General features: G+C 50.6%; 11 protein-coding genes across 11 annotated transcripts; 6 read left to right on the forward strand and 5 right to left on the reverse strand.

Moving 5' to 3' along the window:
- Positions 1-375: 375 nt before the first annotated feature.
- Positions 376-2,059, forward strand: GCG54_00002384 (putative transporter C11D3.18C; the record flags this gene model as incomplete). The annotated part of the gene is made up of 4 exons (XM_045402477.1): positions 376-564; positions 621-1,429; positions 1,488-1,804; positions 1,860-2,059. 4 exons carry the CDS (start codon positions 376-378, stop codon positions 2,057-2,059), a joined length of 1,515 nt encoding a protein of 504 aa, XP_045257000.1.
- A 1,905-nt stretch (positions 2,060-3,964) lies between these two features.
- On the reverse strand, positions 3,965-5,365 carry GCG54_00002386 (uncharacterized protein; the record flags this gene model as incomplete). The annotated part of the gene is made up of 2 exons (XM_045402478.1): positions 3,965-4,641; positions 4,711-5,365. 2 exons carry the CDS (start codon positions 5,363-5,365, stop codon positions 3,965-3,967), a joined length of 1,332 nt encoding a protein of 443 aa, XP_045257001.1.
- Positions 5,366-6,016: 651 nt separating this feature from the next.
- On the forward strand, positions 6,017-6,481 carry GCG54_00002387 (uncharacterized protein; the record flags this gene model as incomplete). Its single annotated transcript, XM_045402479.1, has 1 exon — positions 6,017-6,481. The coding sequence occupies one exon, from the start codon at positions 6,017-6,019 to the stop codon at positions 6,479-6,481; it is 465 nt and encodes a 154-aa protein (XP_045257002.1).
- A 733-nt stretch (positions 6,482-7,214) lies between these two features.
- Positions 7,215-8,711, reverse strand: GCG54_00002388 (uncharacterized protein; the record flags this gene model as incomplete). The annotated part of the gene is made up of 3 exons (XM_045402480.1): positions 7,215-7,997; positions 8,066-8,448; positions 8,510-8,711. The coding sequence occupies 3 exons, from the start codon at positions 8,709-8,711 to the stop codon at positions 7,215-7,217; spliced, it is 1,368 nt and encodes a 455-aa protein (XP_045257003.1).
- Positions 8,712-10,869: 2,158 nt separating this feature from the next.
- On the reverse strand, positions 10,870-11,505 carry GCG54_00002389 (uncharacterized protein; the record flags this gene model as incomplete). The annotated part of the gene is made up of 1 exon (XM_045402481.1): positions 10,870-11,505. One exon carries the CDS (start codon positions 11,503-11,505, stop codon positions 10,870-10,872), a length of 636 nt encoding a protein of 211 aa, XP_045257004.1.
- A 1,116-nt stretch (positions 11,506-12,621) lies between these two features.
- Positions 12,622-13,575, forward strand: GCG54_00002390 (uncharacterized protein; the record flags this gene model as incomplete). Its single annotated transcript, XM_045402482.1, has 1 exon — positions 12,622-13,575. One exon carries the CDS (start codon positions 12,622-12,624, stop codon positions 13,573-13,575), a length of 954 nt encoding a protein of 317 aa, XP_045257005.1.
- Positions 13,576-14,163: 588 nt separating this feature from the next.
- On the forward strand, positions 14,164-15,090 carry GCG54_00002391 (Retinol dehydrogenase 11; the record flags this gene model as incomplete). Its single annotated transcript, XM_045402483.1, has 1 exon — positions 14,164-15,090. The coding sequence occupies one exon, from the start codon at positions 14,164-14,166 to the stop codon at positions 15,088-15,090; it is 927 nt and encodes a 308-aa protein (XP_045257006.1).
- A 124-nt stretch (positions 15,091-15,214) lies between these two features.
- GCG54_00002392 (uncharacterized protein) lies at positions 15,215-16,633 on the reverse strand (the record flags this gene model as incomplete). The annotated part of the gene is made up of 1 exon (XM_045402484.1): positions 15,215-16,633. One exon carries the CDS (start codon positions 16,631-16,633, stop codon positions 15,215-15,217), a length of 1,419 nt encoding a protein of 472 aa, XP_045257007.1.
- A 974-nt stretch (positions 16,634-17,607) lies between these two features.
- GCG54_00002393 (alcohol dehydrogenase) lies at positions 17,608-18,930 on the forward strand (the record flags this gene model as incomplete). The annotated part of the gene is made up of 1 exon (XM_045402485.1): positions 17,608-18,930. The coding sequence occupies one exon, from the start codon at positions 17,608-17,610 to the stop codon at positions 18,928-18,930; it is 1,323 nt and encodes a 440-aa protein (XP_045257008.1).
- A 1,370-nt stretch (positions 18,931-20,300) lies between these two features.
- GCG54_00002394 (Transcriptional activator of proteases prtT) lies at positions 20,301-22,673 on the forward strand (the record flags this gene model as incomplete). Its single annotated transcript, XM_045402486.1, has 3 exons — positions 20,301-20,479; positions 20,532-21,017; positions 21,113-22,673. The coding sequence occupies 3 exons, from the start codon at positions 20,301-20,303 to the stop codon at positions 22,671-22,673; spliced, it is 2,226 nt and encodes a 741-aa protein (XP_045257009.1).
- A 1,158-nt stretch (positions 22,674-23,831) lies between these two features.
- Positions 23,832-27,433, reverse strand: GCG54_00002395 (uncharacterized protein; the record flags this gene model as incomplete). The annotated part of the gene is made up of 3 exons (XM_045402487.1): positions 23,832-23,852; positions 23,944-26,953; positions 27,003-27,433. The coding sequence occupies 3 exons, from the start codon at positions 27,431-27,433 to the stop codon at positions 23,832-23,834; spliced, it is 3,462 nt and encodes a 1,153-aa protein (XP_045257010.1).
- Positions 27,434-27,636: the final 203 nt, after the last annotated feature.

The following is a 27,636-nucleotide window of genomic DNA, read 5'->3' on the forward strand; positions in this document are numbered from 1 at the left end:
CGGGACCGTCTGAGTCGCAATCCGCTGCAAGCTTTCGGGTCGTCGAATAGCGAAGTCATCCTCGGCTTCGATGTAGGTGGCCTAGTGAGTGGGAAAGTGGGGTGGTTGTGCTGGCCGATGTGGGAAAACGACAGCCAAGAAATCTGAACAACCTATTGAACGACACAGCGAGAAGGTAGATGCAGATTATTTATTCTTTTTAAGATCGGGTTTAATCTAATAGGCAATCTGGGGAAAATCTGGGGTTGGTGTGGCGGCACTGTGTGATGAACCTGGCACAGCTTTATGCTCAGGCCTCTCAGTACAAAAGGAAACAGCCCCGTAGACAAGTGTTATAGCTCGAGGCACAGGGCCATCTGTTTACCCCGAGACAATATGAGCCGTGCGTTACCTCATGATAAAGGGGATAATGACCCTGAGCATCTCGAAATTGTACAGAATGATGTCGCCCAACAGCACCAGACCCACTATCGCCCCGTGGACGACGAGGAGAAAAGAATCGACAGAAGGGTCAACCTCAAACTTGATTTGATCGTCGTCAGTCTTTTGGCGGTTGAATTCATTGTGAGTAGAACAACGAAGGCATCTGACGCATTCTTTCTTGAGCTCACCTAAGCCAGTTCTGTGGCATCGACAAAACCAACATTGGCTTCGTGGCGACCAGCTCGTTTATCAAAGATGCGAACCTTTCCCCTGACGATATCCCAAACTCCTTATCACTTTTCTCTGCTACGTACGTGCCACTTCAGCCATTCATGGTGATTCTGGCACGCCGCGTTGGCGTCAAGTACTTTTTGGGACTTCAGCTCATCGCATGGGGTGGACTCTGCATGTGCCACGCCGCCATCAAAAGCAGTGGTACGCTTATTGCCCTTCGACTTCTAATCGGTGCTGCCGAGTCTGGATTCACTCAGATCGGTATGTTTTATATGTCCACGTTGTATCCCAAGTATGATGTCGGCTTCCGAGTCGGGATGTTCACGGGGATGTACTCCGTCGCGGGGGCATTCGCTGGAGTCTTGGCATACGGACTTCTGAAAATTAGCTCACCCACCATACACGGATGGCAAGTGGTCTTCCTATTTGAAGGCGCTATAACGGTTTTCCTTGGTATCTTGACCTTCTTTATTCTGCCCAAGAACCTTTCAACCGCCTGGCTTCTCACGACCGAGGAGCGTGCTCACGCTATACGCCGGATGGAGATTGATTTAGCGGGAACTCAGGAGGAGGGCGATATCGGGAGCACCGCCGTTGTCAAGCGCGATTTCATTGACGTCGCAAAAGATTGGAAGAAGCTTCTCGTTGTGGTTTGCAATATCACAACTGTCCTTCCAGTAACGGCTTTTACGACATTTCTGCCACTGATAGTTCAGGGCATGGGATACTCTGGCATTCAGGCAACTCTAATGAGTGTTCCCCCGTTTGTAGTGTGAGTTGCTTTACAAGTCACAATGTTTCTTCTTGGGTTGGACTAACTTTACCTGTAGTGGTACTGTCGGCCTTCTTGTCATCGTTTGGCTGAGCGACCATTTGAAGGAACGCTCTATGCATACTGTCGGCGGCATGTGTCTGGGTATCATCGGTTGCATCGTCATGGCTACTTCGACCAACACCCAGCTTCGATACGGTTTCGCTCATGTTTGCATGGCAGGCGTTTTTGTTGGCGGTCCCCTGCTAGCAGTATGGCTAGCAGGAAACACGCCATGGAAGGGCACTAGAAGCGTCATGATGGGGATCAATGGATGGTCCAACATTGCCGGCGTTATCGCAGGACAGGTTTTTAAAAGCAAGTATGCGCCAAGATGTAGGTCAATCGATCCTCCCACGTAAACAGGGCTTTTCAAACTGACATCTGATAGACGAGGTACCTCTGATCATAACTATGGTCATTATGGCTTGCGGCATTTGCGGTTTGGTGTTCCTCAAATACGCGTACAAAATGGAGAACAGAAAGCGCGCAATTGAGATTGGAACGTGGGATGAAACTCAGTTTGCAGCTGAAGCCAGATCTGAGATACGGAGAGGGGACCAAAGACGCACATTCATGTATGGAACATAGCTTGCGGTTGGAATTGAGGACTTACATAACACGAATATTGACATTCCCAAATCAGCACTTACAGAGGTGTTCTCTGAGAAATACTGAGACCTGGTTTAATAGACAATGCGTGGTTCAAATAAACTTATTAAACCAATATCGCAATCAACCTTCAGGCTTTTGGTGCATTTTAAGGTTCAAAAGGCCCTTAGTAAGGTTGTCCCCCTGGCTGCTAATCGCTGGCCCCAGAACCCTAGCCCGAAGCTTGGCATCGTCCAGCGTTATCTATTCCGCATCAAACATGGAAGCCTTTCCTACGTAAGAAAGTTGGTGATGCTTCGCATGCCCATGACCAACTTCTGCGTTTCGTCACTAGTTTAACACCAGTCAAGCCCTCGCGATGATCACGTTGAGGTGGAGCACCAGCGAGAGGTGCAATCACATTTCACAATCCTTACGGAGCTCCTGGAACTCTTGGATTATCAAACTTGCGAGTCAGGCGTCTGAGCGCGGAACGCGTGGCTCGTCTACAACGGGCGTCTTCGATAACGAGCAACGCGCAGGCAATGGGTTCGTCCTCGTCGGATCAGATGTTTGTCGGCAACGCCCAAACAAAATATGGGGCCAAGGGGGCACTAAATTACAGTGAGTTAACATGATACAATGAATGGCAACTGAGCGAAACTCGCGGGGTTCGGCTGATGAGCAAACGCGATTGCACCCCACATATTTGAGTTCAGCATGGAGACAGTTGACCCCTGGCCAGCTCATGGCATAGGCGACAACTAGCTCAAGACGATTCACTTGAGTAATGTAGTCCGTGTACACAACTCCAGGTCGCGGCTTGGTGTTCTCGGCAACATGATCAACAGGGTGTTTACTATCAATTCCGATCAAGGAGCCAAGCGACCCAGAGAGGCAATGTAACGGTGGAAAGGCGAGCGGATGAGTATATATAGGCTTCCATGCCTCGCCCCAAAGACTGGATCACAGTGCTCTATAATCCTTCTCTTTCATCTCATCAATTTTCAAAATGAAGTTCACTCTCGCTTTTGTGCTTACCCTTGTTGCTGCCGCCTCTGCTGCATCTGTTGATGTCGGCCTGGTCCAGAGGCAGGACAACTTCTAAGGGTGGTAAGTCTCAATTACATCTCAGACGTTTGGTGTGCAACTAAGGCTGACCATCAGAAGCCAACTGTGGTGGTCCTGGAGACCGCGGATGCTGCTCTGGCACAACTTGCAAGAGCACGTACGCGCCTGTTGGCGGCGTCGGTATGATTTGTCAGTAAGCCGGGCAATCTTCAATGCGTATGTGTCACTCAGTATTATAGAAACCTTGATGAAGAAAACGCAGCTAACTCTGGGAGTGAATTCAGACATTTAATGGAAATTTGTGTCTTAACGAGAATATTTGATGACGGTGTGATAGCGCAGGTAGCAAGCCAATTCATGACAGCTGCCTCGAATGTACCCAATACTCAATATTTATGATTCACTTCATCACAACCATGACATCCAGAGCGAGCATAGCATCCAGAATATCGCGAAAAGTGCAAAAGGAACGTGAACATTAATACGGTGTGTCAATGCATGTGTTTTATAAGGCAGACAGGCCCATGAAAGCAAACAAGTCTGTAGGGATGTTGAAGTTTTCACGAAACCAATCTCATTTCGCGATGATAGACGTACACAGTCCTATCCCGTTGGCGGGATTATTCTCTATGACGTTCCCTCTTTAGGTGTGATAAACCTACTTAGTAAACAACTTCATACTTGGGCCATTGGTCAAGTCATAAAATCAATTGTCGGTTAAGACAAGCACAAATCTCTACCACAGAACAGCAAAAATGAAAAGGAAGTAACATGAAGCAAAATTGAGCACAAGAAACCCCAAGAAAATCTTCTGCTATAAATCACCCTCGGACACTAGTCGTAAGCTGCTAGCCTCCATTCTTGTGAGGGGTCGATAGCTGTCGTCTCTGGATTTCCGTCCCAGTAACCACGTTTACCTTCCTGATAAAGACCAGATCGAATTATCCAAGAACGTTCTTCTGATCGAAGTGAAGGGGCGTTTTTGTAGATTTCATCCCCAATGTCAAGGTCGAGATCATGTACACTTTGGTCGAACCATCCAATACGTGTCAATCTGCCTTCGTCCCAGAACACATATCCACACGACCTCAGTGATCTGAAAAGGTCCTCCATCGCCATATTGCACCTAAAGCTCTGCTCGCCCCAGCCTTCGTAGTGTTTCACATGGGACCACTCCCAAAGCCTCTCGACGGTAGAAAGGGTGTCATCTTCCTTCACATCGCCTGGTTTGGTGACCCGCCCTATGCCGGATTCCTGACCTTTTTGTCTTAACAAAAATAGGTTCTTGTACGTCTGGAAAGTCTCGTACAGCCAGTTGCATTCATGATGTATAGCCTCACGGCCGCCCATGAGTACCCAGCGATCGTGAAAATTTGCGGTATTCAGGATTTTGTTGACGTATCTTAAGCCGCCAGACAATAGCCACTCCACGTGGCCATCATCATAATCGCGTGCGTACCTCACTTCATCCCAGGCCCAGGATATATCGTGCATGGCACAATCATTAAAGACTGTAATCTATGTTAGTATACTCCTCAAAAATCCGAAGAACTCGGACTGTAAAATCGGCGACTACGTACGAGGTGCAAGGAGGCGGAAGAGCGCCTCATGGACACTTCCGAGTTGCTCAATTTCCCAGGGCTGGTAGATGTCGAAAAAGGTGGTCCATTCTTCTCGAACGTCATCATTTGGCCAAAGGTGTTCACCTAGAGGTGGAAAGGTGTTGCAGTAAGTCTCGAATCGAAACAGAGCCTGTTGGATACGACGTAACTCGTCGTCAGAAGGTGGCCATTCGTGTCCATTGCCAATGTGAGACTCGAGATTATTCAAGTATTCCCTACAAATCGCAAGCGAAAGGTCTGCGACATTGTTGCGTAGTTGTATGGCGGCAATTCCTTCGGAGACTGTCCAATCCAGGGATCCCTCTGGCTCACGCTGAAGAAGGTGCTTCCTAGCTTCTGATAGCTCCTGCTTCGAAAGGCTTGAGTTGCGCAGTCGACTCGCTTGGATAGCTCGAATGACCTCGGGGAGTAATGAACAATCCAGCTCTCGGTGCAAGACGGAGTCGATCAAGGGACTTGAAAACGAGTGAAATGCGCCATAAAATGCGCGACAAGACGCAACAGCGTGTAAAAGGCTGTGAATGTCGGAAGAATGCGACAAAATCAATCTCAAAAGTTCTTGCGGAAGAGACGACAGGTCAGCCGGGTTATGCGATCCGCCGAAGTCCGCCATTGAGATGAGTGGCTAGCCGAAACGCAGATTGTTTTTGAGTGTTGGTGTTGGAAATTGAAGCTGACAGGTTCTGGATTTTAACTTCGCTGGGTCCATGCAATTAGCAGGCTTCCTCTGTTAGGGATTATTCTCTGCTGGCGGTTATTTGGTCTCAATGCCGCCGGCCCAACCAACAACATGTGGACTGCGCCTCACAGGACGCGCGCGTTGCAACAGTACCCATGTCGGTCTATTTGCATAATTAGCTCCCAACGTGACAACTTTCCCCGCGCGCTTAGCTGACTTCCGCAAGATTTGTCGGGGTATGATACAGGACAAGAAATTGCCTGTAATTCAACGCGTCTTTCTTGCCAAAGGCCCAGCCAGCACGATGTTGTGGCGGCGGCTTCCGAACGGCCGGGTGGCCTGCAATCCCGGCCGGCGTACCATTTGAAAACCGGCGCTTGCCTGAACTACGACCAAACCAACAGAGATGATACATGGAGTGCTGGATCGTTTGAAGAGCAGACTGAATGCGCAGCGACGATTCAAGTAGAAAAGGCCCCAATATCCGGGTTCACATGGATCACTTGGATAACAAACACATGGACCATTTTCGTCTTATTTGGCCTACAATCTCCATTACCTTTCCATACCTTTACTTCGAACAACATGGGTTCCTCAAGTTCCAAACAGAAGCATCCCACCTGGGGTCCCGGCGGAAACCCTTCCAAGGCTCAGCAGCCTGGAGGATTCCCGCCAGCCAGCTCCATTGCTGTAGCTCCCGTCACCCATACCGGTTCGGCACCCATGTGGAGCGACAAAGGTTCTTCACGACACAACGACTTCTATCGCAACAATACACAGCACTTGAGAACGGATGGGGCCTTGAATGGGCAGAAAATGCCCCCAATGGCACCATTCAATGTACAGTATGAGCACGGAAAGGCTCTCGACAAACGAGCCGAGCGCCTTGACAACGACGTCAAGACATATAAGGCGACAGCCAACCCCCAGGGCAGGATGGAAAAGAAGCGCGGTAACCCGGACTTCCGTGGCAATCCACCAGAGAGTCAGGAGTGGCACAATGGGGCAGCTGAACGTTTAGATGAGGCCAGCCGGACATGGAAGGCGTAAGTCAATGGCCTTTACACATCACACATTTGACACCCAACTCTGACTTGACCTGTGACTAGGGCTGGAGATGCCAGGCAGAAGACGGCACACGACTTCATTGGGTATGATAGTCTTCAGGGGCACAAAGGGCATCAGAAGCGCATCCAAAGATGCTACCAGTCAGGTGACAAAAGGACTATAGCCGCAGAGAGTCATAGAAAGGCGTTTGCGTAGGTGCCAGCGGAATCTTTGTATATCAATACTATCTTTTTTACTACATGACATCTATCTCAGTCAAACTCATCCACAGCAAGCGAACACGGGAGTACATGAGTAGATGCAATTCGTGATTTAACGTAAACTGGGATGTCACCATATGGGTCAATCAGATGAATTTGACTCTCCGAGCTGCTCATTTCTCTGGTTGAGGTGCTTTATATCTACTCGTACCCAAGGTGAGTTGGGCAAGCTGATTGAGCAGTGCGAGCACGTACACCGTTTTAGGGCCGCGCTTGAGACAGACTAACACCTTGTAGACGCATTTGTGTTGATAGCGAAACACATCACGAGCCACATACGGACCGAGATAGCTTTTATCATTGAATTTGTGGGTATTGGTTCGCTTGCGTCATAGTACCGGACAGCTGTTGGACTAAAATATGGTAGGTTATATACAGACTTAGAGGGCTAGTCCAAGAACCAGCAAATAATGGTATCCGAGAAGAAGAGACACGATTCCTATCGCCGTAGCCATCTAAGAGATTGGGGTGGCAGCAATGTAGTTGCAGTCCTGGTTGTCAAAGGGGCTGCCGCAGCCAACCTTGGTATCCTTGTCGATGAACACTGCTGGCAGGTTGAAATAGCATGTAGGAACCTTGCCCCAAGCCAGGTTGCTCAGGTCAACCTTATCCTTGTTATCTCCACCGTTGAGCGCGCAGTCAATGATGGCACGGTAGTATGGGTCACGGTTTCCAAGTCCGTACGAAGCCATCTTGTCGTAAATCTCGGCCTCGACCTCAACCCAGTCGTTGTCACGGTTCGGGTTGGGGCTGTTGCGCATGATGTAGAAGCAGTACTCCTCGCCATCCCGGAGTGCCATCCACTGGCGTCCAGGAGCATATCCGCAGTCCTCGCGCGACTTGACGTTGTCGCGCCTGTCGGCGACGAGGTGGAGCTTGGCGGCACTCATGACGTCGTTGGCGACCTTTGGCTTGATGTTGTTGCTGATGGACTGGAGGGCGACGGTGACGGCCTGCTCATCGTCGTCGACGAGGAACCAGCCGCCGTTGTAGAACTTTGTAATCTTGCTCTGAAAGGTGTCCCACTTGGGGGCCGGGAGCGAGTTGTACTCGGCCTGGCTGGTGCCGCCACCGGTGGCGATGCGGAGAGTGTTTTCGAGGGCGCCCGTGGCTGCCTTGAAGGCGTCGGCCAAGGCGGCGGAGATTGAGCCTTGGTCGATCTCGTCGGCGCTGTTGGAGGAGGCAAGGCCAGAGAAGATGCCGCTGAGCATACCGAAGCCACCAGCAATGGCAGTTCCCTGTTGTGGCAATGTGTTAGCAAGGGTACTGAAAACCTCACATGCTTGTCTGAATTTGGCAAACTTACAGCTCCAGGAACCAGACCTCCGATCGCACCACCCATGGAAGCCGCGGCAGAAAGCCATCCAAGGACGTCACCAGGGTCGTCCTGGTTTCCTTGGAAGTCGGTCACCATCTGGCCAATCTGCAGTCCGCTGATGAGAGTCTCCTTGGTGAGCTGTCGGTTCAGCTCATTGAATTTGGCATGCATGCCCTTTACCGCTTGGAAGATCCAGTAGGAGTTCTTGCCAATAGGAGTCTTGCCGTAGGCGTCGTATTGGGCATCGCATGTCATGTCGTTCAATGGCTTACACTCGTTTCCGAGAGCCGAGCAGCCGGCGGCACCAGACTTGCCCGATGTGCCACCCGAGACAAAGTCTTCAAGGTTCTTAACCCAAGAATTCTCGTGTTCTGTTCATTATACATCGATTAACATGATGGTTCATATCAAGATAGAGAGCTGCATACTTACCCCAATGAGTCTTGATGAAGAGGTCAAGTGATGCTCCAGAGTAGGTATCTTCCCAGAGCTTGTCGGCGCCCTCGGGGGTTGTGAGATCCCATCCTTTGCACATGGCATCCTTGCTATCAAAGGCATCCCGCTTGACGGAGACACCAAGCGGCGAGGCATTGGAAGCGGCCACAATGGCCAAAAGAGTGGCAGAAGTCTTCATGATCGAGGACTGATCTGTGGCGTATCTGGCTAATGAAAGAGGGAAAGCAAGGATTAAGGTCCTGAGAAAGAATGTGATGGTTGCTGAAGCTTGAGGCTGTGTTGATCTGTGAGAGTTAAGGATGAGGAGTGGCAACATTGGATCTTATTTAACTTGAACAACATTGACGTGGAGGGGACTTTGGTGGTGAGATCACAATGGCTGCTTGAGTCTCGACCCCGGTAAGGCTGTCGGCCATAATCGCGATGCCTAGCAGATTAATTAATGTCGAGATGAAATTTGGGGGCTGGTATGTATTGAACGTCGAAGGATCGAGCTTCTTTGGTAAAGAACAGGGACTTTGGTAGAATATTTGGTTCTGTGCCTGGCGAAGGATCCTCAACTTAGATTCTAGCCGCCTAGAACACCCATGTCAAAGTCTAAAATCAATCCATAGCTACTTAATTGAGGGGAATTGCACTGCCTTTGGGAGCGGCCATCAATGCAACCCGTAAGCATCAAGGGGCCCCATAAGCTAATTTTGAAAGCGTGGAACATGTCAGCTTGCTCCACCTCCCGGGGGCTATGCAGGGAACCTGCAGCTGTGCTCTCAGGCAGTCATAAATCAGGGACTTTGGGATGTTTTCGTAGATCTTTCTGATTATTGCCTGCCACTGCCGAGATTTAATCGCAGTGCACAATAGGGTCTGATCGACAGGAACGCTCGCTTGGCGACGGGAGGCGGCAATTGAATAGGCGAGCTCTTATTCCCCGAGCTCTTTGCGGGCCCCAGCACGACCTTTTAGGGCCATTATCCCCTGACGTTGTGCATGAGGAACACTCCGCGTTATTAGGCAGCTCAGAAGAGAGTAATATTGATTCTCGGGCGGGCCATATAAGCGAAACCGACATGCTCGATGTCGATGACAGTGTTGATTCACTTTGTACGCCGTCTAACCCCCAACAGTCTTTCTGAAGGTGCGACAGTTTGTGGTGACGGAACTTCAGTGCGACTTAGACGCGGGCGTCGGATGGGCTAAGGCCAACAAGAATGGCTAGAAGGATCGAAGGCGCGCGCCTAACCCTGTCAACGCGAATCAAGTAACCAAGTAAGCATAAGGAACTGGGTCGCATGCGAGTTGTCCATGTCAATTCTTCCCGTTAATGTCAAAGACGCGAAAGATTGAAACATACCGATGGAACTATTTGGGGGAACATCTCTTGACCCTCCTCCAGCTGACCCGTTTCGGTACCACCCTACCCAATGGAGGCAGATAAGACTGGGAGCCGCATTTACGCATGGAAATCCTGTTGCCCTTAAATAAGGATGGTTTGAGGTTCTTCTGCTTTCAACCACGGTCTTAGCCATGCATCCCTCTTCCCCCACAGGGGATTCGAATGGCCTACTCCATCGCTCTAGTACCCACGGAGCCCTTTGTCAAAAGGTGCTGACAGAACTTCCCCCAAATCAACCTCGTCAAAACTCATGCTATGTTGGCGGGTTGTCAATGAATCTGAGCGCGTCGCTGTGCCAGTCCATTGATATGGGATTCATCCAACCGAGCTCAACCATTCGTTCTTCGTCCCAAAAGACGTAGCCGCAGGCTCTGAGACGAGCTGTCTCCATTACCAGGACGATTCGCTTGCGAGCTTCAAAGTTGGGTTGCCCTGACCATCTTTGGGTCACCCAGTCCCAGGTCCTATGTGGCCCGTCTTCAGTTGAAACCCGGCCGACTGGATAGTGAGTGTCTTTATGGGCCCCCCTCATTTGAGAGTACTCGATCAAACAGTGGGTTTCGTAGTATTCGAATGTTTCGCGTAAGAAGCCGCCGAAGTCGCAGACAGGTTCATCAGGTCGGTCAAATCCCAGTAAATCATATCGCTCCGCCCAGTTATTGCAAAGTGAAATCTCATTTATCTCTTTTAGCCCTCGTGCTAGTAGATATTCAATGCGTGCGTCCCCATAGTAAAGAGCAGTGCGACAGCCTTTGATGCTGTGTAGAGCCAGGTCGTTATACACTATTCATAGATTGTACCTTGGTCAGCAACAATGAAACGAATGGGGCTCTGTCGAACATAGGGTTCCACCTATGAACTTCAAAACGAGAACTTTAGTTTCAATGGGGCCAAGCCTACCTTGGGCAATAAGGCGCCAAAGTGACTCGTAAATACAGCCAAGCTATTCATTCTCCCATGGAGCGCTGCCAGCAAGGAACTGCATTTGCGCCTTCATCCCACCATCTAGATCGTCCACATAGTCTGGGTAATCGTGTTCAAGATCCTGATGCTGAGGAAACAAGATTCGATAGGTCTCAAATCGATACAGCGCCCGCTGAATGCGGAGGAGCTCTGTGCTGGAGGCGGGCTTTATCTCCACGTGGGGATGGATGGATTGAATACGTGCGAATATCTCTGATACGATCCTCAATGATAAAGACTCCACGATCTCGTGCAGTGGGATTGCAGAGTAGGCCCCATGCAGAGTCCAGCGGAAATGATGCGGTGTTTCTTGGTCCCGACGTAGGAACTCGGCGAATGAGACGTTGGCCACCACCACGCCATCCTGAGACCGCAAAAGATCTAAGACTCTTGTGAGACGCGCAGCTTCGAATAGCAAGTCCTTCCCGATCTCTCGCTGGACAATCGCTGTGACGATGGGCGCTGGGAAGGCGTAAAACGCATGAAACAAGGTGCCGCAGGAGTGGACTGTCGAATCCAGACTGCCAATATCGGCTGAGTGAGACAAAATAATTCTCAAAATCTCTACAGGCAGCTCGGTAATTCGCAAGCGGCCGCCGTTGCTAGGCCTGTCCATCTTGCCAGTGTATCTTTGAGAGATGCTTTATTCAAGGTAGTCTCATGTGTTGTTGACGACGCGGAGGATTTGTTTTCGGAGCGCACCGGCCATTCGGCTGGTGATGTTCGCTTCGCGAACCAATCAACAGCGTTGCAAGGAATCAAATTCACGCCTGTCTTAATATAAACAGCTGGCGCAAGCTGGCGACAGCTGAGTACAGCCAATGTTTCAACAAGTGTGAATGCGTCCATTTTTAATCGGGCACGTCAGTAATATCTGCCGTGTGGCAGCACGCCGGAGCTATCGGAGCCAGACCGTCGTTGAGACCCACTTATCCCGGGTCTGAACAGTCCGCAAAGGCCTTCAAATCGGAGGACTGGGCTTCGTTCGCCGGACGGTTGAATTGATTAGAGTAAGAAGAGACCGTCTGCCTATTCTTCGAACGGGTGGAGAAAGTCGAAAGATGTCAAAAAGAGGACGTACGTTATCTTGGCAACCTGCGATTGCCTTGGAAGGTCATGCTGCGCTGTTCCTGGGAAAACACAATGATGAACTCCGACACATTTCCAAAGGATGACTCAGTTGTCCAAATGATAGAGCAAGAGCCGGGGTCGCTTGCAAGTTCTTAGCAAGCCCCGACTTGGCAGACGGCCAGCCTGATGAACCAACATGAACAACGCAGGGTGGCACCACTTGCCAGACGTGAGTCTGGATTCCCGAACCGCCATGACGACTTTCGTTTGAACCCCTGTTCGCCCAATCTCCTGTCGGCGTTAGGGGTCTCGCGGTGTGGCTGACCAGGGGGTCAACCTTGGCCAACTCATCACCAACCAAGAACTCCTCCGAGCAAGGGAGCATGACGTCATGTTTCTCACGCCCCCGCCAAGAGTGTGATGGCATCGAATGAGGTCAATGACTGAAGCGCCTGCAAAACAATGGCCTTGGAATTTTGGCCTGCGCTGGCCTTGATGGTGTTTCTGTAGTTTTGGAAATAATTGACTATATCTGCATGAAGGGTCCCAGACTTCTGTCGGCTGCATCCGATCCCGTGTGTACCTACATTGATCACACAAGGATCATCCCCCGCAACCACCATCTGCGAGATCCAGCAATTGACGAACCACTGAAAGAAAAATGAGACGAACTACACAGACACTGCTAGCTTCGCTAGCTGCTTCATCAGCATTTGCACAGTCAGATCTATCATCAAAACGAGGTCTTGCATACAAGGGCGACGACCACGCATCAGACAACCAACTTCTGACTTCAGAGAAGTCATTGATCAGCTGGTACTACACTTGGTCAACATGGCCAGCCACCAACCTTAACAACTCAATTCCTTTTGTACCCCTCATCCACGGTGTCGATGAAGCGGAGGACTCGTCACTCACAACGAGACTCAACAACCTCCCCTCATCGTCCACCCACCTCCTCACCTTCAACGAGCCAGACGGCACTACCGGATCAGGCGGCAGTAGTATCGACCCCGAGGATGCCGCCAAAGCCTACATTGAGCATATCCTCCCGCTCCGCGACTCCGACTCCCGCAAGTGGAACATCAGCCACCCCGTCGTGACCGGTTCTCCGCACGGTCTCGAGTGGTTGCGCAAGTTCAACGAGTCGTGTTACGACATTGACGACAATGGCTGCCCGACCGACTTCATCGCCGTGCATTGGTACGGTGACTATGTCGGTCTTCAGAACTGGCTTGGGTCGCTGCGTGACTTCTACAACGAGACCTCCCCGGACTTGAAGTACTGGATCACCGAAATGGCGCTGCCGCAGCAAGACACCGATGCAACTTTTGCCATGATGAACCAGAGTCTGTCGTTCCTCGACGACGCTGACTACGTCGACGGTTACGCATGGTTTGGTGCCTTCCGCAAGGATGAAGCCAACGCGTGGACTGGCAACAAGGTTTCGCTCTTCGACGACGACGGTGGCCTCACCGAGCTTGGAGCATATTACTTGGGTGGAGATGAGCGAGGCTTTGAAGAGGGCCAGAAGGGCAACTTTGCTAGCTCTATGTCCCCGACAAGAATGCTTCTTTGGTCTGCAATCCTGGCCGCTGTGGCGACTATTTGGTAAAGCCGGCGGCTTGATCCATGACGGAGCAACAGCAACACGTACTATGCGAACACGACTTTGACGGACATGATTTACTTTTCTTGCATCTTCATGTGCCGGTTACATGGATGTTGAATTACGAAGACGAAGAATGATACCTACTAGAGTTTTCTTCCTGTTTCCGGATTATTGAGCGAGCATTATACCACAAAGATCAGCATCAAACCAATTGAGATCACACAACAGATAGTGCGTTCGTCTTTCATGATTTGACCTATGATATCCACTGGCGGACATTGCTGCCACACCCAAAGTCCGCCATCGTGGCTTTCTGTGCGTGGCTTTTACGCTCGCAATTGCTGTTCCGTGATTGGCTGTAGGGAGGATAATTTTGACTTCAACGGTCTCCGCCCGTCTACTACCGGGGTTAAGCAAGACAGGAAACTCGTATTCGGCTTCTGTAGAGCAACAGAAAATGAAGTCTAAACACAGCACGTAGGTTTCTGATATATAAATCCTTCAGTCTGTCTTTATGCAGAAACCACCAGTAGCACATACTCCATTTGGTGTCACCCTTCTCTCTACCATCTCGCACACATCCTTTACAAAATGCCACACAGCAATAGGTCATGGTCACCGGAAAAAGATATGAAATCTTTGAAGGGCAAGTCAATTCTCATCACTGGTGGCAGCAACGGCCTAGGAAGACAATCTGCTTTGGACCTGGCGAGACACCAACCCACGGAAATATGGCTTGCAGCCCGTAGTGCCTCAAGAGCCGAAGCCGTCATCGATGAAATCAAGCGGCTTGATCCTGCTGTTTCAGTCAAATTCCTTCCACTCGACTTGACTTCCTTCTCGTCCATTCGGGAGGCCGCTCGCATCTTCTTGGCGTCAACCACCCGTCTCGACATCCTCCTCTTGAATGCCGGCGTCATGAATGTGCCCGCTGGCAGTGTGACCAAAGAAGGGTACGAGATGCACTTCGGTATCAATCACGTCGGCCACGCCCTGTTCATCAAGCTCCTGACTCCCCTATTACGCCAGACTGCACAAAGCAGCGAGGTCCGAGTTGTCCTGATCAGCTCTGTGGCGCACAAGTTTGGTCCGTCGGGAGGACTGCAGTTCGAAAGCTTCAAGCCAAAGACAGGTAACAGCGGTCTATCTCCCAACGCTCTCTATGGCCAAAGCAAACTTGCGAACCTGTTGTTCGCACGCGAGATGGCCCGCCGATACCCCGAGTGGATGACTGTCTCGATCCATCCTGGAACCGTGAAGACGGATCTGCAACGTTCAGAGGGTGGGCCATTTCTGATCAAGGCGTTCCAGGCAGTTGTGGTTCCTCTGATTGGAGTAAGTGTAGAAGAAGGGGCGAAGAATCAGTTGTGGGCGGCCACCGCAGATGGCGTTCTGAATGGGGAGTACTATGTACCTGTTGGGATTCCAGGGAAAGGCAGCGGACTTTCAGAGGACGATGATCTCGCAAAAAGGTTGTGGGAATGGACGGAGGCGGAGATCAGAAGTATTGAGGCTTGAAGCGGCTGGGTATTCTGTAATATCCTCGCGGATGAGTAGTACGTACGCCTAATTATAGACAATGACCCTTGCGCCATACGCCTAAAGAGAACATGGAACGTTTTCGAAGATGTTCTGAAAACCATTACAAGAAATCAAGGCCAATGTCAAGGCTGTATGACGCCTTCGAAGAATTAGAAGAAGCAGACAGTTGTGAAGATGCTGAACTAGGCCACCCAAATCCAGATTGCCAAATTTTATCCTTCACGTTGAAGCGTCTTGTGAAAGACTCGAGACTGCCGTTGGAGCGCATGGACTTGCCGCTCATAATTAGATCATCGGCAACTCCATCTGGCAAGTGTACCTGGATGTCACGAACTCTGCAGTTTTCTGGCAGGATTGGCGGCACAAGTGTCCCGCTCTTGCACTTCTTTGGCGCTGTCGAGGCAGCATCACAGCCCCTGGGAAAGAGATCATCGTAGAAGTTGGCTTCTTCCAGCCGCATGACTTCCGAAGCAATTGCAGCGGCCAAAGGTGCGTCCCATATGCCCTCCTGATGTTCATCCGTGGCTAGTACGCCGATGGCCTGGCGCCTGATATAAGGGTTTCTACATTTCAGGGCAACAAAGTAGAGGGGAGGGATGATCCCCATATCAGCCGTGAAGTTGAAACCAGGATGAAGTCCGTATGCCATCTCTTCAACCATCATCGGCAGGGCAACGGTCAGTAATTCTTGAGAGAGTTTTATGATGGACTCAAATTGCCGGAGGTGTTTGTCATACATCGACTCATTTGCTGGCTGCAGAGTCGTATCAACAATGATCTGGGCCATGGTGTGGTAGATCGGGATGAGGTGATAGGCAACCTTTTCTTTGGATGACAGATTCGTCCACCAACTGCCTTTGACGCGATTGAAAGTCTGAAGCCAGAGTGTGAGGTCATTTTTCAACCGCTGCTGGGCACTAAGAAGCCCAAACGCGTGCGATACGTTGTCTTCCGGGGTTTGGCGCCGAGCTCGCTCTTGGAGTTCGTAGACGGCAGAGAGAATCGTGTCCAACTGCTGTCTCGCCCCGTCAAGTGAGACGAAAGACGTCAACACTGCGATATCCAGACGTGGCATCTGTGCCGAAAGCTTTGTGCTCTGTAGTGCGGCGGTCTTGACGAGCCTCGTTTGGACATCGAGGCGCAGGAGCGCTTCGACGAGGGCATCTGGTGCGGGGGAAGTCTCGGAATTGGTGTCCTTCGATGGACGTGGGAGTTGCTCAAGCAACTTGAGTCCGCTTCTGAGATGGGCATATCCAGTCTCAAAACGTCGCCGCACAAACTCTACGCAGACGAATAGAATGCAAGACGCGATGGCGACGCGGATAGACGTCGGACTTTGCGAAGACAAGTTCGTGTTCAACAAGGTGATGGACTTGTTGTAATGGCGCAGGATATTGCATTCTCGGACGCCTTGATCCAAAGGCTTGTATTCATCGGTCGTGTTGCCATTGAGCTCAATCTCATGCGCGGACGCTAGTGCCAGCATGGCGTGCAACACGGCCGGCTCGGTTGCGCCCATCTGCAGGACGAGACTGTGCCAAAAGCCGGAATGGAAAACCCCAGTCAATTTGATTGTGGTCCGCCTCATAAACCACTCAAACTGTCTCTTTTCAAAGTCTGACAGCTGGCTGATGGCTGCAGTATGGGTGTTGTAGATGGAGATCGATAGACCTGGTGCTGTGGATCTCGTTGGCCGGTTTCCCCGGTCCCAGATCCCGTACCCATCACAGGTTCTGCCAGTGAGGACACATTTTCGACACGCAGGCTTCGTTTCATCGCACTTGATCTTGCGACTTCTATTTTACATTAGTAATCTTGACCAACTGCTGCAGACAGGATGGCCAGGTAGGGTTTACCTGCAGGTTTTGCAACCCGTCTTTACTCGGACAATTGCCCGCGACTTGGGCTTCGATCCGCCCCGCATGCGGGTCTCGTCCACCATGACAAATCAGCGCTTTCTAGGATCTTGTACGAGATGCGGTATGTACGTGACTCAGAGATGAGTTGGAGTAGTACTCAACTAGGCCAAACACTTCGAAGCTGGTATGTTGAGAAGCAAGGTTCGAAGAGTGAATGGTGACAACCAGGTCTTCGTGGGACAAGCCGGAAGACACTTAATCGCATTCGGATTTAAGAAGCTTATTGGCGATTGGCCGGCTCGCAATTAAACAGAGGTGATTGGCTCGGGCTTTATGGAGAATACGACCGACCATGAGCGAGAAACAGGGGGTTCACCAATTAGACAATTAAAGCTCTCGGCCGGGCTATCGGCCGAGAGGCCTTTGGAAGCATTCAGCCACCTACCAAGTAACCCTCGGCACTGTCCCCGACTCAGACGCTACGGGCTTTACTTACTCGACAGGCTGTCGCCCACGCGGGGAAAGCAAAATGCTAGCGAGCATGCAAATTGTGAAAGTCTTGGGCCTGACCGCCGTAAATCCAGAACATTAATAATGCTGATGGGTCGGCACCGGCGACGTCACCTGTTGGGCCATGCCTGCAGCCAAGCCCAAGTCGCGTGCGCTTACAGTTGCCGAAAGACATCATCTGATGCTCACAGATCAGGAATATCGAAAGGCAAGACAATTTACTCTGAAGCTTCGTATCACTCCTGGCCATAACAAACTTCAACAAATGCCTTACGCCGTCAAGAGCACAGCTCCCATTGACAACATGATGAAAGCTGCCGTGGTCAAACAAGTAATAAGTTCCGAACTGCCCTCTACGATTGCCAAATTTTTATTTGCTGACCCTATTGTAAAGTTTGGTGTTCCGTGGTTGATAGAAGATGTTTCCGCTCCCACTGCCGAATCCCTCGATGACCATGATATCCTCATCAAAGTCGCGGTCGCATCGTTCTGCCATACTGACATAATGGTACTGAATGGCGTCTTCCACGACAAGCCGAGCGGCCTCCCAGGATCCCACGAGCCATCTGGCACGATCGTTGCCCTAGGCCGGGAGGCTGCCAAGAGCTTTGCCGTCGGTGACCGGATCATTGCCATTGGGATTCGGGGTCCCTGCGACAATTGCATGGACTGCAATGGTCCAGAGGAGTTCCAACTAAGCTGCAAGTTCAATAAGGGCTACGCTGGCATTTCTTCACCCGGAGCCTTTGCAGAATACACCGTGCTGGACGACCGCTTTGCAGTCAAAATACCGGATGAGTTGAGCTTCATCAAGGCGGCCCCGCTGACCTGTGCCGGATGCACTAGTTGGCGTGCTGTCAAAAGAGCGGCAGTCAGGCCAGGGGGTTGGCTGGGCATCGTCGGCAGTGGAGGTGGCCTCGGTCACCTCGCAATTCAGATTGCGAAGAAGCAGGGCATCAATGTTGTGGGCATTGAAGCAAGAGATGTTGCTCTGGAATTGACAACAAAAGCTGGTGCCTCGGCCGTGGATGTCAGACCTGGGAAAACCGTGATGGTGCAGCAAGTCCGGAGTCTGATAGGTTTACGGGGTGCCGGTAGAGGCGACGACTTGTGCGATGCAACAATCGTGCTTAGCGATGCCGAGCCGGCTCTTGAGACGGGCATGATCATTACGAAAGGGCACGGCCTAGTGGTTGAAGTGGCGCAGCCCAAACGAGTCAACTTTCCATTTGAAGAGATGATATTTAGAGACATCAGGATGATGGGGTCTAATCTCTCCAGTCGATCAGAGCTTGCTGATCTCGTGAGATTCGTTGTTGAACAGGACGTAGCCGTCGAGACCACTGTTTTCCACGGGCTACAGAGTTTGCGTCAAGTTTATGAGTTGTCAGAATCTGGAGCCTCGGCGGGAAAGGTCGTGGTCGTTATTGACGGTACCCAGGTTTAGGGTTCATCCCAATGTTTACTGCTATGCAGAAAGGATTAAAACCTCACCATGTAAATTCTACAAAAATTCCACGAGGCGCCATAAATGATTGCTCTTGATTCCATGCTGCTTTCAAAGGCCGTCATCAGTCGTGATGGGTATGTGCCACAGACATGTCTCATTGGTCGCGGATCACGATATCTACGCCACCATCATGTTCCGGGATATCGGGCGGAAAACCGGGAAAATGCTACGATGAATCAGAATCAACACTATCCCCAAACCGCACATATTGTAAAAGCCGTTACGCGGAATACAGAAATTGTAGACTCAAAAGAGACGAAGATTATTTTCTGGAGAGTGCTTCCATCATGCCCATGAGAGGTGCTACCGCAACTTCATCGTGGAACACCTGGGATCTTGTCTCAGATTGCACAGAGTCAATCATATCTCGCGCCCAAGTCTGCATTGTGGCGGCAACAGTTCCACGTGACTGCTCTGTAGGAGCTCTGGCAGAACACAGAAAGATTTCTAATATGGAGCAAGGTTGAGTCACACCGAGGAACTTGCTGAGCCGCTCGAATTGGGGATCATCCCGAACCCAATCGGCATGCCGAATCTGCCTCTTGTGGACTCTTACTGGGGAACACCGCCCACTTCACGAGGCAAAAAGACCTTACGCTTGCCATATACGCGAGCACTGGCCAAGCCTCGGCCGAACTATCGCTGCCGACTAATAAAATAACACTTTTTACAATACAGGCAAGACTTCCGATTGGCCAGGGCCACTTAGACTCTAGCGAGAACGAGCGTAACAGATCGCCAAGCCCACTACGACCTCCGCCTGTACGGTAAACACCGCTCGCCTAGGGCAAAGGTCGTTGTGCACAAAGCGTCATGAGCGGGCGCAGAGCTGTATACTCTAGTCGTCTTGATGTAAAGGTCGCTTGGAAATCTGAAACCATGCGCCCTCAGCACAGGGCAGGCTCCCCGATCCCCAACACGATCCCCATTCCGCATACGTATACTAAGTTGCTGTAGGCCTAGGCAATTAGTCAGATAGCGTAGATAGCTAAGACCGTGGCGTTCGTCTGGACCATTAAAAAGCTCGGGCGATTTCCCGATTTCCCACTGATTATTGAGCTGCTGTGAGACGCCCTCATTGACAACGATCACGAAAGCAACGAAGATGAACTCAACCGCATCGACGGAAAATCACGGAAAATCAGAAGTTCTACGACGAGCGTCGAATTCTAGCCCCAGCGACAATGAGGCAGTCAATGAGCCAAGCCCCGAAGCTGCCAAGTTGGCTCCGGGACGTAGAGCGGGTTCTGGCCCTGGAAGAAAGCCCAAGGCATGTAAGTACGCCTATCCAAAGATGCCGAGTGATGATGCTGATCATCACGTTAGGCCTCGAATGCAAGAAGTTGAAGATGAAATGCGAAATATTCCCTGGCGATAGAAAATGCAGGCATTGTCTTCGACGAAAGGTTGACTGCATCATCAAAAAGACATACATGGCTCAGGCCGACTCGGAGGATTCACGAGCTCAGAGCTCACCAAATTACGAGTGAGCTATCAAGGGAAAGCACCGTGTGCACTCCAATACTAACAACCCGAAGAGAAAAGATTGATGCGATGCGAGAGGAAATCCAGCAAATGAGGCATTCATTGGATGCTGTACTGGGCAGAGGACAACATCACAATTCCACTGAGAATCACCAACTCAGGAAACAACCAGAGGATATAGAGAAACCCGACAATCGGTATGCATTACATGTTGGGGCGATGCCGAACATTTCGAGTCCGCCCAAATCGTTGTCCGCGCGGGATGGCTCCGCGCGGGGAATAGGGGGCCGGGATGCCAACACGCGATTGGCCATGACCCGCGAGGATTCGCCCAACCCAGTTTCTGATGATGATCAACAGTACGGCCCTGAGACATTGGAAGAACCGATGGGTAGCCTCTACGAGGTGATGCGACTTAGGAATGTCCGAAGTAACCAAGCAAACACGCCGCAATCACTACCAGCCGACGATAGCAAGTTGGATGATTTCATATCCCGCGGAGCCATATCTGAAGAGAAGGCCGAGGAGTTGTACAACATGTAAGAAGTGTCCTGCCCTTCTTCCTCAGCGGCTATCCGGGATTACTTTTGCGGTCGCTACTAGAAGGCAACTCGCTGACCAATTTTCGTCGCAGCTTCCTCAAGACTCTGAATCACTACCTCTGGGTTGGCCTCGAACAGGTTCATCCATCATGGACATCGGTGCGCAAGTCGTCCGAACTGCTGGCAGCCACCATCCTGACAGTCACTGCGCTGCACATACCAACATCGTCTGACATCTTCGACGTCTGCTACAACGAATTCCTCTCGCTTGTGTCATCCTCCATGTTTTCTCGCTATCACTCGGTCGATGATGTCCGTGGCTTATGCATATCAGCGTTCTGGCTATCAGAGCACTCGTGGAAGCTGACAGGCCATGCTATACGTATTGCAACTGAGCTCGGCATCCACCAATCTTTTGTACACGCACTCGAGGGCGACAAGGAACACTTCCTGAGGGCAAGGCTCTGGTATATGCTTTACGTTTGCGACCGTCACTTTAGTATTGCTTATGGTCGACCTCCTACTGTCGCGGAAAGTTTACAATTACGGGAGTATGAACTGTTCCTAGCCAGCCCCTTCTCTGGTGTGCTCGACATCCGAATCCTGAGTCAAGTCAACCTGATGCAGATTCTGACCCGTGTTTACGAACGATTCTCTGAACGCCCTCTTCCGACCATCGATGGGGCTTGTGCAGCAAATGGGAAAGCGACAAAGGTCAATGAGCCAGCAGGAGTTAAAAGACCGCCGGAGATCTCTGCGGCAATGCTTGCCGAATCCGACTTTGACACCCTCCGAAGCTTCAACGTCGAAGTTGATCACTGGCGTATGCGATGGTACCCTCGACAACCACCCAGCGCCTTCATCGGACAATTTACAAACAAGGGTGTAATCCTCTACTCATACTTCGCCAAGCTTCAGATCAACTCCCTCGCGATCCGCGGTGTATCAATCAACTCCGACAAGTTGTCGACCGAGCGCAAAGAGTTCGCCAATATGGCGATCTCAGCTGCATCGAGCATCCTGACACTGGTTCAAGAAGAGGAGGACTTGAAGAGAGCCCTAGTCGGAACGCCTCTATACGTCCACACCATGATTGCCTTCGCAAGCGTCTTCCTGATGAAGGTTGCTGCTAAGTGGGGCAGCATAATGGGACTCAACATCGATTACGCCAATGCTTTACGGCTCCTGAACAAGATGATAGTTGTTCTAAAAGAGGCAGTGGCTTCCGAAAAGCACATGCTGAAGCATATCGGACAAGGACTAGAGAAGATGTTGCAACGCATGAGAACGGCTCGAGTGCGCCAGGATAACAGAAGAGAAGGCGCATGGGAGACTACTAACGCCGATGCTCGTCTGGAATCATGTGATTGGAGCCTTGGCTCTTCTTGTGTTGTTGATGCGGCTGGCCCCAACGGCCTACACATCAGGGATTCAGAACAAGATCTGTTCAGTCCACCCGGGCTCGGGGGTCGAGGTACAACACAGAGTTGGAATTCCGAATCGTTCCCTGAGCCGCGACAGGAATCAACCATAGCGCTCACAGATTTCGGTGATGATATTACTGGCATGAACGACACTCTGGTGTATCAAGCATTTGGGAATGGGTCAGCTAGTGATGTATACAACATGCTGTCTAGCCAGTTCTTATATTGATGTAAGATGCCGGCTGTGTCGAACGTAAGACATCAGGAGTGGAAAACACAGAACTCGGACAACAATATGGTTTCATTTAGTGAACATTACGAGAGGGAGGAACGTTCAACCTGAGAGGCTACTAGTCTATTGCGCCATGAAAAGCCATTGCAATGGGCCGCTACCACTGTGCTTAATGCTGTCGAAGTCGTGTACGGAGAGATAACGCCTGCATAAAATGACCACCGCCCTATTGCACTTGCTTATTAGGGTTGACTTGAAACTATGAAGAACACTGTGAACAAGTCAACTCAATCGTGAAGGGCGCTTTTCTAGTTGAATCATATCCGTGCAGGCGATGAGGGAATAGGACCCAGTTTTGCGGGGCAGCGCCGTGCGCAATCGACGATGGGCAGTGTACCAATCTCCGGCCGAACTTGGTCAACCAGCGCTCCTCATAGCCGTAACGGACCATCATGATATTGCAGGGAACGTTTTGTGGAATGGGATTTGATGACTCTTTCCTTGCGACGTTGACGTTTTGAAACCAAGTGTCTTGACTGACAACAAAATCATCCCCGGGGGCGTATGCCATTTGTCCAAAGGAAGCATTTGTTTTTAAACGTATCCCTTCGCTCATAGTGGCGACGTGTCTTCCGTTCGCAACATTAGTGACAAATAGGCGTTTTACTGAACCATAATCAGCCATTTCCTCTATGTTTACAAGTGATTTATCGAAGCTCTTCTGCTCAGAATTGACGGATCGTCCCGAGCCAGACTCAATATTCGACGGTTTACGATCGATCTGAAACGCCTTGATTGCCATCAAGGCACCGGACGAGTTGAACGCTAAAGAGTCAATAAATCTCACATCTAAAAGCGCAAAGCTGCGAGTCCAAATGATGGCACCGGTATTGCAATCCATGAGCCTTGCATTGTAGCCGTGTGAAACAGCCAGTTGCGCTCCGTCGGGACTGAATTTAAGCGTCATTGCAGATTTGCAACCCTTCGGATCCTGAAGTGCTTGTAGCCAACGGCAAGTGCAAGACGGAAAGTTCCATAAGGAAACGCTTTTCATATCTCCGTTGGTTATGGCAATAGACGAGCCACAAGGTGAGAAAAGCAACTGTCTCAAAGTACCATCTAAGCTTGAAGGCTCGTATTCATAGCTTACGGACTTCAATATAGCCGGATGGTGGGCTGAGCAATCGTAGACGACAAACCCGGCAGACGACGCAACCGCAAGAAAAGCACCATCTGAGCTCCAGGCAGTTGCAAATTCATCGTCTACCTTGGTTGGAACCACCCATGGTGTGTCAAGAATCGCAACTTCGGATCCCATTTCCTCGTTCTCGCTACCAACGTGCCACAATGTAACTTTGCCGCGCGATGATACGACAGCTAATCGCAGACCATCCGGGGACAGAGATTGTCGATTCATATCAACACTATCGTCAATGTCCGTGGTACAATTTGAAGCGTGCTTGACAAAGCCCAGGGCGTTGGTGTATATGATCTTTACTGCATTAAATTCTGCAATAAGGTGCTGTCCATCCGGGGAAAAGGAAACACATGTGCCATAGTCCAATGTGTGGACTAATTCTGGTGGATCTTTCAAAACATTCCATATTTTGAGATACGAATAGTCGCCAGTGTATGCTAAAAGACCATGCTGGTTAATTGTCGGCCTTTGGCAGTGGACTGAGCTGATTACACGTGGCGAAGAATGCGATGCTGAAGCGTTCGTTCCGTTCAAATCCCAAATGAAGGCCTCCATGACAACATCATCCCAGTCGGACCGTTCTCCTAGAGGCGAACCTGAACCAGCCGTTGCCAATAGAAGGCCTTCGTCGGACGCTGTGACCTCATAGAACATCTGTCCTTCTGGGGCTGAAAGACTTTGGATGAGCGCGCCTGACTCCGCATCGTGGACATGAATAGAATTTGACTGCTCGTTGTCGATTACAGTCAGGATCTTCCCGTTGTGCGTGAAATGAACTCGGCCCAGGTAATGAAGGTGAAGATTCGAGCGCGTTCTTTTCGTATCTCCCGCAGAGGGTTGCCAGCAGGTATACCAAGTGTGAATGATATCAAAGGTCTCGCTCATCAGATAAACGTTCCCATCGCTCAGTAAACACGAGACTTTGCCAGTTGTTGCTGCCGACACGGTAAGAACTTCAGAGAAACCGTTTCCAATGGAAAACGTGGTTTTTAGGCCCGCCACCCAATCCCACAGGAGGATGCCATCAAAACTGAGACCAATGATAAGCATGCCACGATTTGTGAAAGTGATACAATTGATGTGCCTCATGTCAGTATTCCTTTCCAACAAAACTCCAGAAGTCACATTCCAGATGTCAACCTCATCAAAGGTGACGACGGCAATGTATTGTCCGTCATGAGACCATACTACGTTTTGGACGGGTGACTTGTACTGGTGAATAGTTCGGCTCGTCACATCCCAGTTTTCGGCAACTTCGGGCATCTTGACGATCCAGCCTGGAATCTCGCATCGAAACTTTTGTTTAACCAACGAAGCCTTGGGTGCGAAGATCAAGGCGGACACATAAACTTGGTAGGGTGCGAGATTGATCGCGTGCTCGTTTTCGGCAAGGAAACGCCGGGCATCTCTCAGAAATAGCAAGGCTTCTGACTGTATGCTACTCCCTTGGCTGGAGAACATGTCTTCGAGAGTTAGCAAATCTCGGGGTGCCTGGTGAAGGAGATTCATCCAACTCATTGCTTCAAACCAATAGAGCAGATATCGTGTAAGGAACTCATGGGCATCCCGGACATGTATCCCACTACCAGACTCTCTGAGGTGCATGACCCAGTAGCGACATGCGTATTCGAGAGACCGAGGGATGTGTTGGTATATCCTTTCGCGAGGGATCTCGTCTCTTCGTACTCCCGGGTCATCCAGCCGGCAAAGGTCGTTTCTCAACCCAGAGCCGGATTGGTCGCCCATAACTTGCAAGCAGCAGGCGAAAAGGTCCTTGTGTGTAGACTTTTCGTCGACCCAGAAAGTTTGATCCGCGCTGGAGTGGGGCTGTAACAAATACTCTCGGAATGACAAATGGAAGAGCCTGACTGAGTGTTCCGGCTGGTCATCCTCAGGCACATCCAGGACGGAATGGAGGCTGTTCAATAGGTAGCGGATCTCGTCATTCTCGATACCCAAGAGCGCTCCAAGGGAAGTGATTGAGAGTGGATCCGCTAATAATATGATGGCGCCCACGACCTTGCGAAACCGCGCGAGTAGCTCCTTGCGTTCGAATTCTTCTAGATCCTCTGCCAGTTGATCCAGAATTGGCCTGTATGTGATTTCAATACCAGTCCGGAATCCTTCGCTTTGACGCAGGACCTTTTCTAACTGTGCTTGAGGCCTAAATCTTCGTCTTCTGTCGTCGATGAATTTACAAATGGTTGATGCGTAGATGAAAAGTGGAACAGAGGCTTTGACGAGCTGTGTCACCACATCGTCACCGGGCCAGTCTTGAGTAATTGCATGAGACACACGGATAGCCTCTAATTCACTTTCTATGAATGCCCGAATGTCGTGTTCGATGATGGGCTCGGGTATGTCGTGTAGTGCCACGTCTTGATGAGAACCGGTTGGCACATCTTCCAGGAACCCCAGCCGAATGGGAACCTCGGGTCGACTAGTCAAGAAGATTCTAGCATTGATGTTGCATACTGTAGCTAGTCTGGAAAGCATTTTGATGATTAGTCGGCTGCTTTCCAGACTCTCATCGACTTGTGAACGATGCTCGAAACCGCACTCGTCCAAAGCATCGACAACCAGAATTAGGGTAGGAAAGGTGACGCCGGATAGCTCGACACGGCTAAACGGCTCCAGTATCAGCTTGGAGAATTGAGCCTCCAGGGACTTGTCCGGCAAGTCCTGGTCTTCATTGATGGCTCTTAGGACAAGATTCTTGAGAGTTGGAACCCTTCCAGCGATTTGTCTTGCGACTGTGGTAACGAACAGTTTGGCCGTGTTACGGCCCTCTCGAGTTCTGTTGAAGAAGAAGCTTGCAGCAAGTTGACCTCTGTCGGCAAACATCTGTGCAACTGTCTTTGATATGGTGGATTTGCCAGTGCCCGCTGGGCCGCGCAACCAGAAGATGCACCTTCCGTCCGGGTCGTCCGCCCACTCCAAAACGTCGCGAAGGAGGTCTTTTCTTGTATCGTGATGACAAACTCGCGTTGACCCATTATCGTAAGAATCGAAAGCGGCGCCCGGGGCACTGGGAAGACTTTTGATGTCCTGTATGTCTTCACGCTGAAGCGCGAGATGCCTGGCTGGGTTAGAACTTCGCTCGAGCGCATGGTTACGACCTCACATACATGTGATCCACCTGTAAAGCTGCTAAGAAACAGTCCCTCCAGTGGCGTAAACTTTCAATGTTCTGAGACACTTCAGTGCTTGTGAACGGCCATTTGAGTGATTTTCCGATAATTCTCATCCGGCTGGGATTCTTGCCCGGGTCGAGTCTCTCTGTCAACTCGAATAGCATCTTCTCGCATCGTTCTACATCCTGATGAAACGTTTTAGAGGCGTTGAGCTGCCTTCTGTGGCTCTTTTCCGTGCTTTTATCCCCCAGAAGATCTTGGATCTGGCCAATAATCCGAGCAAGAGCATCGCTCTCCTCCTTGAGCTTTCGGATGTCCTCTTTCGCATTGCGTGCTTTGCTTATGTATTCGCCACAGACAATTCCGAGTTTGACGGAGAGATCAACGACGGCTATGACGTTTGCGAGGACGCCAACAGTCTCCATAGTTGTGGTTCAAGATTCACTGTGCCCGCTAGGAACCAGACTTTGTCTGTGCCCGGGAACAGAAGAGGGTAGTCGCAAAGAGCCTCGAACTGAACCAAAGATTGGCTTTCCCAGAAGATTCGATATCCTGTATGCTAAAATTAGCTGATGATGTAGCGTTTCAGCAGAAGACTGAAGAGGTTGCCATTCTGTGTGATGCCCGC

The sequence above is a fragment of the Colletotrichum gloeosporioides genome (assembly GCF_011800055.1).
Source record: "Colletotrichum gloeosporioides strain Lc1 chromosome Unknown consensus_106, whole genome shotgun sequence".
Taxonomy (NCBI): Eukaryota; Fungi; Ascomycota; class Sordariomycetes; order Glomerellales; family Glomerellaceae; genus Colletotrichum; species Colletotrichum gloeosporioides.